General features: G+C 34.6%; 1 protein-coding gene across 8 annotated transcripts in view; it reads left to right on the top strand.

Moving 5' to 3' along the window:
* Nucleotides 1-15,245, top strand: part of CDKL5 (cyclin dependent kinase like 5) — a 261,926-nt gene that overhangs the window by 201,296 nt on the left and 45,385 nt on the right. For 6 of the 8 annotated variants that reach the window (XM_031958924.1, XM_031958916.1, XM_031958917.1 and 3 more), the window contains 3 exons: nt 713-793; nt 3,249-3,409; nt 10,672-11,707. In XM_031958924.1, the coding sequence (XP_031814784.1) occupies nt 713-793; nt 3,249-3,409; nt 10,672-11,707 (1,278 nt within the window). The remainder of the gene's footprint in view (nt 1-712; nt 794-3,248; nt 3,410-10,671; nt 11,708-15,245) is intronic. The other 2 variants (XM_031958920.1, XM_031958923.1) reach the window with 1 other exon arrangement.

Here is a 15,245-nt window from a genome sequence, read left to right as displayed (position 1 = left end):
CTGTCCCTTTGTTTCTATTCACATAGCCACTACTGTTCTTAACTCAGGACTTTCACTTTTTACCCAGACTGTTGTTCTGTCTCAGAGCTCTCCCCATTTTAATACATATTTCACAGAAATATAAAAGTAATTTTCCAAAAGCACAATTTGACATCACCCTCCATCAGTTTTATGTGTATTCAGTCTTCCTCTAGCCAACTGAAGAGTCATTGCACTTGAATTACCCATGCTAATTCTCATCCTTAGAATCAGTATTAAAGAGTTGATAATGTACAGATACGTATTGATAAGTATAAATGATAGATCTCATTAAATGGTATCATTCAGTTGCTTATTTCGATTGGGTTAGACTGAATGTCTATATTTTGCATAATTATAACTTCAATTAGTACAAATTCCTCCGGAAATGATTTCAGGTTATTGTGTTTTGCACCAATACTTTCTACTTATTTTATATACTTATTTCATTTACAATACTTCTTTCACATTTTTTTTGTCATCTTTATTCTGGAATTCTTTTTAACACAATTCTTACTTGGAAAAGTTGTTCCTGTTAACCAGTTCCTGTCATTTTTATTAATCTTAAAAGTAATACATATATAGCATAATTTTAGTAAATGGTTATTTTGTAGTACTGTGTTATCTTCTTTTCACAATACATCTCCAGCTTCATTTCCTATACACTGATATTATTCTTATGTTGTGTTTGCAGTTCCCAGCTGTTAATCATCCCCAGTCTTTGGAGAGAAGATATTTAGGAATTTTAAGTGGTGTTTTGCTTGACTTAATGAAGGTAGGACTTTGTACTGCTCTTTCTTCAGATACGGTATTCGTCAATTTATATTTTACTTGTCTCTCCCTAAGAATATATTGTAAAGCAATATGTGCATTGGCCCCTATATTAAATAAGAGGTTTACCATAATGAATTGTGGAAAGTGAATTATAAATAACATGGATAATCTATTAAGCTATGATGGTCTTATGTTTTGACATTTTACAATACATTACAGAATATTGGCATAAATATTTGTTGATTAATCAAGGGTCTTTAATAAATATATATTTAATTTTATTATAGGGCTAATTGACCAGCCAAAAATATTAATTGATCATACTATGCATTTGAAGCCCAGTTAATAAGTATTTTAGAAAAATACAAGGAGCTTGTAATCTGAAAATTATCATCATTTCATAATTGATGACTTTTTATTTGTTAGTTATTTTCTTATAGTTCCTATCCAACTTATTTGATTAACTTTTTAAAAAATCAATAAAACAAAATGGAAAAACTAGAATAAATAGAATTATCTGTTTTTTTCCATCTTTGTCATTTACTTTACTTTTAAACCCAGAATTTAAAAATAATAAGAATATTTCTGCTTTGAGAAACTCATTATGAATAGGCACTACTTGATGCCCTGTGCTATGTCTGTATGTTCAGACTGACTATATTAAAAAGTAGCTGGTGGGGCAGCTAGGTGGCACAGTGGATAGACCACTGTAAAGTCAGGAGGACCTGAGTTCAAATGTGACCTCAGACACTTAACACTTTTCCTAACTGTGTGACTCTGGGAAAGTCACTTAACTCCAATTGGCTATGATAATGATAATTTGATACTGACATCAAAATAATTGGTAGCCAGTATGAAGAGAGAGAAAACAATTGTGTCCTGTTTCTTATTGTGTTGAAGTTTGAGATAATTAATGTTATTTACAGACTTTTTAATATTTTCATAGCATTGTCCTGATCTCATGAAGGAATTTATAAACCCGAAATTTTATAACTAGTATGCACAGTAGTTTTTACTGATAACATTTAATACCATATTTCAGTGTAAAATAAGAACCAGAAATCTGGGTTCTCCAAATTCGTATCTACTTTAAAATGCTATTTTTGGACAAAAAGCCTTTATATTTATTTTTAGCTTATGTCTTTTAAAAATGCAATCATTGTAATGCTAATGCCAATGAAATCAGAATCATTCTGCACCCACCCACACAAGTAATTTTATTTCTCCAGTTAGGGAAAAAAAAAAAAAGTTGTGTAGCATTTAGAGCTTTGTCTGATTCAGTATTAATGCAACATTACTTGCTTAGAACCAGTGGCTTAAGTTTCTGAACAAAAGCCCTTTGACCAGAAGTGAATATTTTCATTTTCATTGAAACTGGGACCCAAATCTTAGTTTGGCTCTTGGGCATGGTTCTAAAGGATCATTACACTGAGTAGCAAAGAATCCAGAGATCTAGTAAAATACTTCTCTTTTTAATTTGTAGCTACCAACACACAAGAAGATTTTAGCCACTAAATATGTTTATAAAATGATACAATTTAAACCCTATTCACTTAGCATTATTTGTTCTAAAAATGGCATAGATTCATAGGGCTGGAAGGGATTTTAGATATCATCACAGTTCATTTTACAAGTGAAACTGAAGTTCAGAGTGCCTACATTTTCACAGCCTTTAGAAACAGCATCTATTAGAATCTAGTTGTGACAACTCCCAGTCCAATGCTTTTATTTATTTTAATCACTTTATTTCTTTATTTGAAATGATCTCTGTTAATATCTTTTTGTTTTGGGACAACTAGTTGATGCAGTAGATATATCATCAGCCCTGAAGTCAGGAGGACCCGAGTTCAAATTTGGCCTCAGACACTTAACATTTCCTAGCTGGGTGACCTTGGGCAAGTCATTTAACCCCAATTGCCTCAGGGGGAAAAATATCCTTTTGTTTTTACTTCACTTTTTTATTTCTTAATATACCTTTATCCCCCTATTCCACAAGCAATTTTTAATAAGAAATATTAAAAATGAAAGAGAGGGAAAAAAGATCAGCAAAAACAACTAATACATCAGTCAGCTCAGACAATATATTTGATATATGTAGTTAACCTATCTCTGCAAAGAACAATGTTAATAAAATTTACTCAGCTTATCTCTGGGGTCAAGATTTGTTATTATTAATTAAAAAACACTTTCTTTTTCTTTTTTTCTTCCTTCCATTGACATTGCTATAGATTTATGCATGTTGTTTTCCTGGTCTGCTTACTTCTAATGCTTTTATTTAAACTTAATTTAAAAAATAAAGATTGGTTGAATTTATTAATGTTTAAGTTGAAATGTTTTCTAATAATTGGGGTAGGAGGATTTTAAAATTGACTTGATAGAAAATTTTTTAGTTTATTAATTTTTATCTACTTAAATTTATATTATTTTTCCAAATACTGGACTTTTTTTCCTTTAAGAATTTATTGAAGTTGGATCCAGCAGATAGATACTTGACAGAACAGTGTTTGAACCATCCTTCATTTCAAACCCAGAGACTCTTGGATCGTTGTGGAACTTCACCTTCACGATCAGCAAAGAGAAAACCATACCATGTTGAAAGCAACACATTATCTAATAGGTAATTATTTCTTTCTAAGACAGTGGAAAGCAGGATTGGTCTTATATCACTTAAAACAGGTGAATACTCATGTGCAGTGACTGGCAAAATAGGGCCCCAAGTAGCCTATTAGATAGACTCGGGCTGTGTTTGAAATCCTAGAGTGGACAACACATTCTTTTAGGTGTGTGAGTCTTGTATGAAAATGTGAATATCCTTGAAAGGGTAACAGATGAAGGCTTATCAACTAACATAGTTTCCAGCCAGGACAGATTACAGATAGAGTAAGGCCTTGTGGGAATGTGGCATGGTATGTAACAGGACTGGGGCAACAGGCTTCTGTAACAAGGGGGAATGAATTGAATGATGGGAGAAGCATTATTAACAGAATATTGATAGCATTTTACTACTGCTGATGTCTTTTAGAGGCTTCTGGTTTTATTTAATTTTCCTTTTCTTTTTCAGAATATTCTTAACTGAAATTTATTTGGTCACTTTAAGTTTTAAAATATGTCTTACTGATGTGATTACAGAAAAATTTGATCCATTGAATCAAGAATTTACAGTACTGTTAGTTGATGTTGTTTATCTTGGATTTAGAAAGTTTCATATCTGTTCAGTGTTGTGCATTTATGTGATAACTTGAAGTCAGTCATTGCAGAGGAGAGTATTCCAGCCATGGGGAATAGTCAGAGAAAGTAACAGTAGCCAAATGATGCAGTCTTGTTTGTAGAATAAGCAGGAAATCAGTGTCATTAGATTAAAGAGAACATGGTAGAGAGTGAGGTGTAAGAATACTGGAAAGGAGGAGGAGTAAGCTTGGTTAGAAGGGACTTTAACTACTGTTTTGATTTTGATCCTAGAAACAAATGATTAGGTGCTTCCCACTTTACATGTAGACTATTTGGGAGCCATTAGAGTTTATTGAGTTAGGAGTATATGTGACATGGTGAGAACTGCATTTTAAGAAAGTCACTAGTGGTTTTATGAAGGTTGGTTTGGAGTGGGAAGAGGTGAGAGATATACAGACTCACTATTAGTCTATTAGTCTAGATATGAAATAGTAAAGAACACCAAAGTAGTGGTAGTGTTTTGTACAAAAGTTTAAAATATATAATGGAAATCTAGTTTTGAAATATCTGAAAGTCAATTGGAAAGGTGATGCTGGAAATCAGCAAAGATTAGGAGGAAGATCAGTAGATTTGAAAATCATCTTCTTGGAAAGAATAATTAAATCCATGGGAGCCAATGAGATCACCAAGTAAAGCAATATAGAAGGTGAAGAGAAGGCCCAGGACAAAACTCTATGAGTCACCTGTAGTTTGAGGGTCTGACCTGGATGATGATCCAGTAAAGGAGGCTGAAAGTAGTCAGAAAAAAGGAGACACAAAAGGTATACAAGAAAGTGGTATCTCAAAAACCTAGCGACAGAGTATCAAGGAGAGAATGATCAGCTGTGTCAGAGACCACAAAGAGGTCAAGGAAAATGAGGATTGAGAAAAGCACATTGGATTTGTCATTAAGAGATCATTGGTAACTTTGGGGAGAGTGGAAGGATAGTCACAAAGCAGATTATAAGGAGTTAAGAAGAGAGCAAGAGAAGAGAAAAATAGAGGTACCTTTTTAGATTTTAGCTTCTTGCATTAACTCCAAAGCTTATATGACTTACCATATTCACTTTTCATAGTAGTGGGGCATGGAGGTATGCACTACCAGATATGGCCTTTATCTGCTTTGGAAAGGTGCCATATGTATTTCCTTAAATAGAAAGGGTTTCTACCAACTTCTGTACCAAAGGGATTCATCTTATCTTTGAATCAGTATTTCTTAGTGATCTTTGGCAGCAAGCGCTGCCAGTGTGAACAGAAATGTGAATAGCCTATCTATTTAAGATACTATGTACAAGGCTTGCTACCTTTTTTGGGGGGGGATTTGCAGGTCTAATTAGACCATTACACTTTAGTAAATTAAAATATTTCTAAGCCATATGTAAAGTAGCCAATATTTAATTATTAAAAATACTATTTCCAAGATATGTATATTGATAAGAGTTCTGTGTTAAAGTAAGCATTACCAAAAGTTTCAAAGAATTGGCAGTTCCCCAAATTTATGTAACCAGCTTTATTCCTCTATGGGTTTATTTTGAGCCTGGATCAGACGTGATTATGATGTCATCTATCTTTTTGATCTCTGTGGAGAGAACATGAACATAAAATATTGTAATATTCCTTTTTATGAAAACATCAGTACAAACAAAATCTCTCAGGGAATTCTGTTGAAACAAAATTATCATAATTTTGCTGGTTTTCAACATTTTCTCTCTTCTAGACTACTACTATAAAATCTTATCACAAATAAAATGTAATGTATGCTCCATCTGGCAGAACCAATCTGAAATGACTTTTAGAATGTATTGGGTGATTCTCTTCATATGTTCCCTAAAGACTGACCTAGCCAGATTTATAGAGCCTATTGCCAGAAGATTGGCTACGAAGAGATTTTTTTTTTTTTTTTGGCCACAATTCTTTAACTTTGTTAAGGAATGAAGAGAATTCTTTTTGTCAGTAGATGAAACCTTTGAATCATCATGCATATTTATTTGCTAATTCCATGTTTCTGTTCCCTGGGACAAATGAATTGATCTCTCAACAATCATTTATATTTTGTTCTCAACTATGTACCAGTCACTGTACTAAGCATAGGGATGTATAAAATCAGAAACACAAAAGAACTTTTGTCATCAAGGAACTTAAATACCAGTAGTGTCACATGTAAAATAAATACAGAGTAGAATGAGAATAAACTTACAGTGGAAGGCTTAAGTAGCTAGTGGAGGACTGGAAAGGACTTCAGAAGACAGGATTTATGCTGGGTCTTGAAAGAAACCAAACTATGTCAAGAGGTAGATGGAGTCTTGTGCTAGGAGCAAGCAGGCAAGGATCACCAGAAAAATATAGAATTGTGTGAGCAAACTATAGAAATGATCTGAGTTGTGAATATCCCCCAATGTCAAAATGAAAATTTTATATGTAATTGTGGAGGTAATTGGGAGCCATTGGAATTTATTGAGACAGAGGGACATAGAAGTTAGAAATGACGAGATGACTGAATATTTGAGGTGGCTGAGATTGAGGAATCACAGAGGACACTAAGGTTGCAAATCTGTGAGACAGAGGATGTTGGTGTCCTCCAAAGAAATAAATTTAAAGAATTGAGATTGACTTTAAGGGGAAATAGAATGAATTCAGTTGTCAAACTGAATGTAGTAGACCTGTTGAAATTGAAATTGTCTATGGACATCCAGTTTGAAATGTCCATTGGATACTTAAAGGTATAGAATTAGAGCTTAGAAGAAGACCAGTTACGTAGATCTGAGAATCATTTTGTATCGAAATAATCATTAAAGCCTTAGGAACCGAAAAGATCACCAAGGGAGTTTATAGGAGTATAATAGAGAAGAGTGCATAATAGAGAAAGTGCTTAGGACAGAGTCTTGAGGAATCACTTCCTAATATGAGGGTATGTCAAGAGTGGAGCTCTTATAATGGGGAACGAGATAAGTAGGGGGAGAACCAAAAGAAAGAAATGTCATGAAAACCCTGAGAATAGAGTACCAAGTAGGAGGGAATTAACAGTGGTAACATATTGTAAAAAGTTCAAGAAAAATGCTAATTGAGAAAAGGACATTGGAATGTCATTTAAGAGATCACTGCTAACTTTGGAAAGAGCTGTTTTCAGTCAAATGATGAGGTCCCAAAACAGGTTTTAATAAAAAGTAATTGGGGGGGGGGGGACTGGATAATAATGACTTTTTCAAGGAGTTTAGGAGAGAAAGTGAAACAAGATATAGTATTGTAGGTAACTGAGATAGAAGAATCATATGAGAGTTTTTTTAAAGGTTGGATGAGCCATCGTTGTGTTGTAGTTAGCAGGGAAGAGCCAGAGATGGAGAATAATTGAACATCAGAGAGACAGTGAGGATTTTAAAAGGATCGGTCTTCGGTAGATATAGGAGAGCTTGAAATTAAGGATGCATGTAGAAGGACTAGCTTTAATATGAGAAGAACCACCTCTTCATCAGTGACAGAAATGAAGGGATAGATTGTGCAAAAAGATATCAGTGATATATGATATGGAGAGGAGAAAGCCTTGATTTTTTTCATTATAGCCTGAGATGTAGTCCTTAGCTGAGAAGATGGGAGATAGGCAACCCACAGGAGGCTTGAAAAGAGACAAGATGTGGAACAATCAACTGTATTGAATGGGATAGGGAATCAGAGAGTAGGAGGACTGCTTTGGTTGCAGTATGGATCGTATTGAAATTAGATGACAAATTTGTAGTGGACCCAGTCATCTTGGTTTTGTGATTTCCTCAAATCCTGGAAGCATATAAATCTGATAGCAGGGTTTTGTAAGGAATGAAAGGGGTAAAGAATTGGAGCACATGGAGAGTTTGACCCAGGACAAATGGGCAAGGGAATCAGAAGTAAAGCTTAGAGTAAGGTTGAACTGGTTTACAAAGATTGAGATTAAGAAGGGAAGAGATTTATTGATAAAATTTATTTGAATGTCATTTTGGTATTTGATTATTTTATTTTAGCTGCATATTTTAAGTTCCTTTTTAGGACTGTTAGATACATTTTGGGAGCTCAATGGGAGCTCAAAAGTCTCTATTATAGACCCTTTCCAGCTCATAATTTAAAAAGGAGAAAAGTATGTCAAAAACAAGAGTAATTACAAACTTGACTATTGTCAATTGTAACTTCAAAGAAAAAAGATCTAAAATATTTCATGTACTGGTATTCAGTTGCAATTCAATTCAGCAAGATATCATAACCTGCTTTAGCACTTATTCTGGGCCAGATACTGTGCTACATGCCAGAAATATAAATATAAAAATGAAATTGTCCCTGGCCCTCAAAGAGCATGCATCTGCAGGTAAGTTGGGGTAGCTGTAATATGTATACAATCAGGTATGAGACAAGGAAAATTGTGATAGAAGATAACCAACAGGAAGATTGAAGGAAGTCTTCTTTTGGGAGGTTATTCTTCACTGAGCCTTTGAAGAAGGCTTTGAAGAAAGTCAAATGTCCTTTGGAGTGAGCAGAGAGTACTTTCTGAATATGAGATATAACATGTGCAAAGAAAAAAGACAAGAAAAATTATGTTAAGTTGAGGGAACAGCTAGTACTCAGGTTTAATTGGAACTTGGAAATAATAAAACAAGAGAGTATTATGAGATCAGAAGGAAGTAGGAGCTGAGTTCTGGAAGGTTTACATTTTGTCCCAGTTGTATTGAAGTGTATTTTTGGAGCAAGGAAGCAACATAGTCAAACCAGTACCTTTGAAAGATTATTTTAACAATTGTGTAAAGGAGAAAAAGAGAAGCTAAAAATGAGAAGATGCATTAGTCAGGCTGTTGTGATGGGCAAGAAAGAGGTGATGAGATCCCAAACCATAGCAATACAGATATACTTGGAGGAAAAGGTACAAATGAGAAAACATATTTTTTGAAAATAGAATCAACAAGGCTTGGTGGAGATAGGAGAGAGAAAGGCAAGGATGATTTTAAAGTTGTGAACCCAAGTTACCAGAAGGATAATGGTTCCCTCAAAGAAAAGAGGTAAGTTTGGAGAAGATATGGGTTTAGAGGAAAAATTAGTTCTTTTTGTTTCCTGAAGAACAAACAACAGTTGTAGTTTAGAACCTAGAGGCTTTAAACTACTAGTTAACAATTTCTATTGTCATCAAAAAGGGAAAAAGAAAGAAATATTTTTCCACATCTGAAATTTGCTATTTAAGAGTTTTTAATTAAGATAGGGTCTTGGGGGGAACGGGGAGAATTAGTTTTTGTTGTTTTTGTTTTTAATAATGTGACTCTTGGGCCCTAAACTGGAAGTTATTAATGAAATATATTTTGGAGAGGAGACATTTAGCATTACTTCAGGCTTTCTTAATGTCAGCTCTTTGAACAGCTTCTCAAATAGTTCTTGACAGAGATCACCATCTGACAAGTGGGAGCTTATTTTCACAGATTACCGTACTGCTGAGAAAAATGTGACATTTCTTTCATTGCAGCATCAAGAGAATAAAATCATACCTAATGAAACCATCTCTGGACAATAGCTGTATTTGAAGCAAGATTTTTCTGAATACTTGGAAAGAACAGAGAATCATTTATTTGAATTGTTCCTTTACCAAAAATCTGTCTATCCCAAACTATAGTTTCTCTTTTTGAAAGATAAAGATAAAATGAAATAATGTTGTTAAAACATCAGAGTTCCACTTTTCATATTTTGCATTGGTGTTTTCTTTTGTTTTCAAACTTAAATATGAAACAAGCTTCTAAATTTTGGAGAACGTCTCTTGTTAACTTGGAATTATGATATGTGAGCTAATGTCTACTTTAAACCTTGAGGAAATCTGATCATGTGATGAGAACTCCCCCATTCAGTAATTGATCCCATTTTAGGATACAAAATAGAAACTGTACAATTATTACTTTTCTAAAATGTGAGTACAGACTATTTTCTTTTTCAGACCTCACAGAGCATTTTGGATAGAGACAAAACCAAGTTAACACTGCTCCCAATCCCCCTTCCCTCTTTTCTGACTCTGAAGTGAGTTGTAATAAAGCAAGTGAAATAAGAAATTCTGTGAAATAAGAAAAGGATGATAAAGGTGACAAATAAATGTATTTTCAACCCTATCATTTCTTTCAAAGTGCCTAGATTTTTTTATTTATCTGTGTGTACAGAGAGAAAAAGGTTAGGCTTTGTAAATGAAGTAGTAGCTTTTCCTCATTAAGATGTTTGAGATGGTTTTAAATGAAAAATTGAAGGTGAAATCTTGTTTACTTGCATCTTAGGAAAACAAAGGAATTCTAGAGAGTCTCTAGCTATAGCTTCTATTTCTTCTTTTCCATAGATGTTTTATAATCAAATAGTTTTTCTTCATGGGACGTGATTGTTTCATAGACAGGGCCTAAACAAAACATTAGTTACACTGAAATATTAATTTTAGAGAATTTGTGGGAACACTGTTAGTAGGGAAATGATTTCTATGGACTATCCACAGAATGTCACATGGAACATTATCACAGAAACCTTTTTGCAATGAAATTTTACCCAAAGTTAACTACAATTAGACATGTTATTTTTAAAAGTTAGCATTTCTGTTCATTGAGAAATCTTTAATATCTGATCATTTTAAACACATTTTTGTATATGTCTCTGTTTGGGAGGAGAGTTCATATATTAATGCTTTTTTTGTTTTTAACATAGAAATCAAGCCAGCAAAAATACTGCTTTGCAGGCACATCACAGATCTAACAGTAAGGATATACAGAACCTGAGTGTTGGACTTCCACGGAATGAAGATGTTCTTCCAGCAAGTGAAAGCTTCCTCAATGGAAACCTTTCTGGAGCTTCTCATAGTCCCATGCACACCAAACCCTATCAAACAAGTAACCCACCTGGATCCGCAAACAAAGATCTCACCAATAACAACATTCCACATCTTCTTAGCCCCAAAGAATCAAAAGCAAAAACAGAATTTGATTTCAGTATTGACCAAAAGACTTCTGAGGGCCCAGGCACAAAATACCTTAAGTCAAACAGTAGGTCTCAGCAGAACCGCCACTCATTTATGGAAAGTTCCCAAAGCAAAACTGGAACATTACAACCTGGTGAAAAGCATGGACGACATAGCTACATAGATACTATTCCCCAATCCTCTAAGAGTCCTTCTTATAGAGCAAAGGCCAAAAGTCATGGGGTTCTGACTGACTCCAAATCTGTGAGTAACCTTTCTGAAGCCAGAGTTCAGATTTCTGATCCCAGTAGCAGCAGGTATTTTCCATCTAGCTGCCTAGACTTGAATTCTCCCACCAGCCCAATCCCTCCCAGGCACAGTGACAGTAGAACTTTGCTTAGTCCTTCTGGGAGAACTAACCGAAGTGAGGGCACCTTGGACTCAAGGCGAACAACAGCAAGACATTCCAAAACAATGGAAGAGTTGAAACTACCTGACCACATGGATGGAAGCCATTCACACTCACTCTCTGCACCCCATGAATCTTTTTCCTATGGTCTAGGGTATACCAGCCCTTTCTCTTCCCAGCAACGGCCTCATAGGCATTCCATGTACGTGACTCGGGACAAAGTGAGAGCGAAAGGCTCAGATGGAGGCTTGAACATAGGGCAAGGGATGGCAGTCAGAGCCAACAGCCTTCAACTCTTATCACCACAGGTACAACTTAGACTATTCACCAGATCTGTTGGCACATCACGGGAAGATGGTGCAGAGGATTTGAATAGGGTCAGTCTGAAATTTTGCCTGTTGTAGGATATCTTAAGGATACACTATAGGGGTAGTTTCTAAACACTTAAAAGAGAAAAAAGTGAATCAACAATATCTGTTAAAAATAATAATAAAAATAAAACAATAATAATGCTGAATCTTTGAGTCATTGATAATTGGGCAATAGGGAAGATGTACTAGTTTTCTAAAAATCTGATTCCTTTGTTAAATTTTACATTACAGCACATTTTTCTGATAGAATTTCATTTTGAATTAGTGATAAAATCCATAGGGTTTTACTCCTAGTTTTTCACTTTGAGGGTGAATTCACAGGCATCTTCTTTCATTTCACCAGCCCACATGCTCTAAATACCTTTCACACTGACTGCTTTCCTAACTTAGTTTCCTAACTTAAGCCAAAAGTTTTTAAATGGCTGCAGATAACTTTTATATTCCAAGTTTATGCATGAATTTTTGATGTCTCTTAAACAATAAAAAGATTTTAAATAAATCTATTTTTTGGAGACATTTTAATGATTGAGTCCAGATGTGATTTCTCCTAATTTAAAACTGATAATACCTTTGAAGGTACAACAGTATGCTTTGAAATAACATTTTTATAACATTACACATTCACCTGGATCAAGGAGAAATGAGGTGAGATTTCTCTTTTGATGGAAAATGTTTTAAAGGGAAATCATTTAATTACTACTCTTTTAGAAATCTATTTTATGCTAAATATATTTGGTCAGGATAGTAGCAATAAAAATAGCTCCCATTTAAATGGCCTTTGGAATTTATGAAGCATTGTCCTCACAACCTTATGAGGTATGTAATACCAGCATTCCTATCATCAGCATTTTATGGATGAGGAAACTGAAGTTCATGGATTCCCTAACATCTCTACTATGACACAAGTAGGAAGAAACACAACCAGCACCTAACTCTAAGTCTCAAGACTTCTCTAAAGCATAACATACCATAATAGATTAAGAATATAAATGAAATCTATGACCATCCTGTGTATACAGAGAATAATGAGATAAGGTTATGTGAAGAATAAGATTATCAGTCAATGAATATTTACCAAGTTGTTTCTACATATTGAGCTTACTGTAGATGCCATAGGAGGAAACTGAAAACATATGTTCTGTGCTCTTAGTTTGCTTTCTAGTTGCAGAGACCAAAAAATGATATATAAAGCATAGAATCATAAGAGATATTAGTGAGAGTTGGAGCATTTGGAGAACTCTTTCATGAAGGAGAGGAATCTGAGCTTTGTCTTAAAATGGTAAGATTTAGACTGATGAATGAGAAGGAGATTTCAAAGCAAATACAAAAAAGGCAAAAATGTTCAGATGGCAATGAAACAGTGATCTATTGGATCAAACTGCTATTTAGGAGGATAATACAAAATTGATTTGAATAAGAAGATAGGGGGTGTGGACCAGATTGTAGAGGACCAGGTGGGAGACTTTGGACTTGATAATTCAGGTTCCATCCCTAAGGGAAGTAAAGGCAAGTTAAAGAAACAATCTATAAAGTTATCCGGCAGTAATATGCAGGGTAAATTGGAAAGGGAGAGATTTAATAACAGACCAACTAGGGAATTTTCAATAGTTAAAGTAGGTGGTCAGGTTAGACAAGGCAAAAACAGTGACAATGAGAATAGAACACTAATCAGAAAAATCCTTCCAAGGAAGAAAAAAGTGTGAAAGATTAGATAAGGGAAATTAGAAGAATCAAAAATTTCTCCAAGGTTTTTACTTGATGAATTAAAAGGTAGATAATATTGCTGAAAGAAATAAGCCAGCTGAAAGAAAGCTTGGCATCATAAAATCAGAGAACCATGTATCTAGTAGGGCATTCAAGATGCATCTAGTGCCACTCTGACTTAGTAGCATAATTGAAGTTCAGAGTTTTAGTGACTTTGACCCCCTCGGTAGTTAGTGGGATGCCAGAGGTAGTGTCAAGGTGTCTTGATTCCTAGCATAGTGCCCATTCTACTAGACTCTGTTGTAAACTTGTGGGATTTGAGGTGACCATGAACCATCCAAATGGAGAATACTCTGTGAAACATTGAAAATAAAGGACCAAACCACAGGTGAGAGAGGATAGGATATTTAGATTTGACAGTCAGTCACATATCTTTCTGAAATGAATGGAGAGAAAAGAGTTGGCAGTAGAGCCTTGGATTATCATTTTGTGTTAGAATTTAAAACAATTGGTAAGTTAGAACAAAGGTCTCTTAACTTTTCTTATATCCTGGATCCCTCTTGGCAGTCTGGTGAAGCTTTTGAGCTCCTCAGAATAATGTTTTTATATGTACAAACTAAATTTCAGAGGATTGCAAAGGAAACCAACCATATTTAAATACAGCCACCAAACTATTTAAAAAACAACAACAAAAAGCAACAAGTTGATGAACTCTGGGTTAAGAACCCGTGAATTACAGAGCACCAAAAATAAATGATTAGCATTTAAACACAAACAATTAGGAAACAAGAGCAAACCATACTAAACAAGGTTGAAAATGACTGACAGCCTATGAATACTGGCAGAAGAAAGATTAGTAGACCTTCTGGATAACAAGTTGAACAGAAGTCAACAATTCTGTACTCAGCACAGGTCAGACTGCTTTACAAGCTGTCCGCTTCTGAACCAAACAGCTTAAAAGGGACAATATAGGAACTGGAAGATGGTGTTCAAGTTAAGAGGTAAAATAAAGATGACAGTAACTTGGAAAATAACTAATGGTATCATGATCAAAAATAAGTAATAAGTATGGTGACAGCCACTAAAGTCCTATTTAGATAATTTATCATATATAGAGGTGACCCAGAATTTTCAGAGATTTATGCCAGTAATTTCTAACAGACAATACCAAAACAATACCAAATGGTATTGGCACAGTTATATTTTATATGTTTTTGGAAGCACAGCATCATTTAGTTCAAAGAGGTTGATTGCCAGGTTGACCTCAAGGTACTTAATATTTACATTCTTTTATTTTTGTTTAGTCATTTCAGTACTGTCAGATACTCTGTGACTCCATTTGGGGTTTTCTTGGCAGAGATACTGGAGTGGTTTGCCATTTCTTTCCCCAGTTTATCTTACCAATGAGGAAACTGAGGTGAACAGGGTTAAGTGATTGCCCAGGGTCACTCAGCTACTACGTATTTGAGGCTGTATTTATGGCTGTATTTGAATTCATGTCTTCCAGATTCCAGTCCAGCTCTCTTTTCATTGCACCACTTGCACTATCCATTCTTGTACTTCCCAAATTAGAGAGAGGGTTGCCGTCTATCTCAACTAAGAGAGTTGATAAATCCTAGGTTTTTGAAATATGGTGACGATATAAACAGAAGATAAAATTGATTGTAAGCTATTACATGAAGAATTTGGACTAGACATACATAATAAATTCTTGACAGCAAGGATTGTTTAAGCTGACATGATTTGCTAAGGTATGTTTTGAAATCTCCTTCCCCTAAGGATCTTTATAAATGGGCTAGGTATGTCTGGAATAGTTTAAATGTGATACAGCCAGAAGGTG

The sequence above is a fragment of the Sarcophilus harrisii genome, chromosome 3 (assembly GCF_902635505.1).
Source record: "Sarcophilus harrisii chromosome 3, mSarHar1.11, whole genome shotgun sequence".
NCBI classification, from domain to species: domain Eukaryota; kingdom Metazoa; phylum Chordata; class Mammalia; order Dasyuromorphia; family Dasyuridae; genus Sarcophilus; species Sarcophilus harrisii.
The sequence above is the reverse complement of the archived record's forward strand: the minus strand, read 5'-3'. Positions and strand labels throughout refer to the sequence as shown.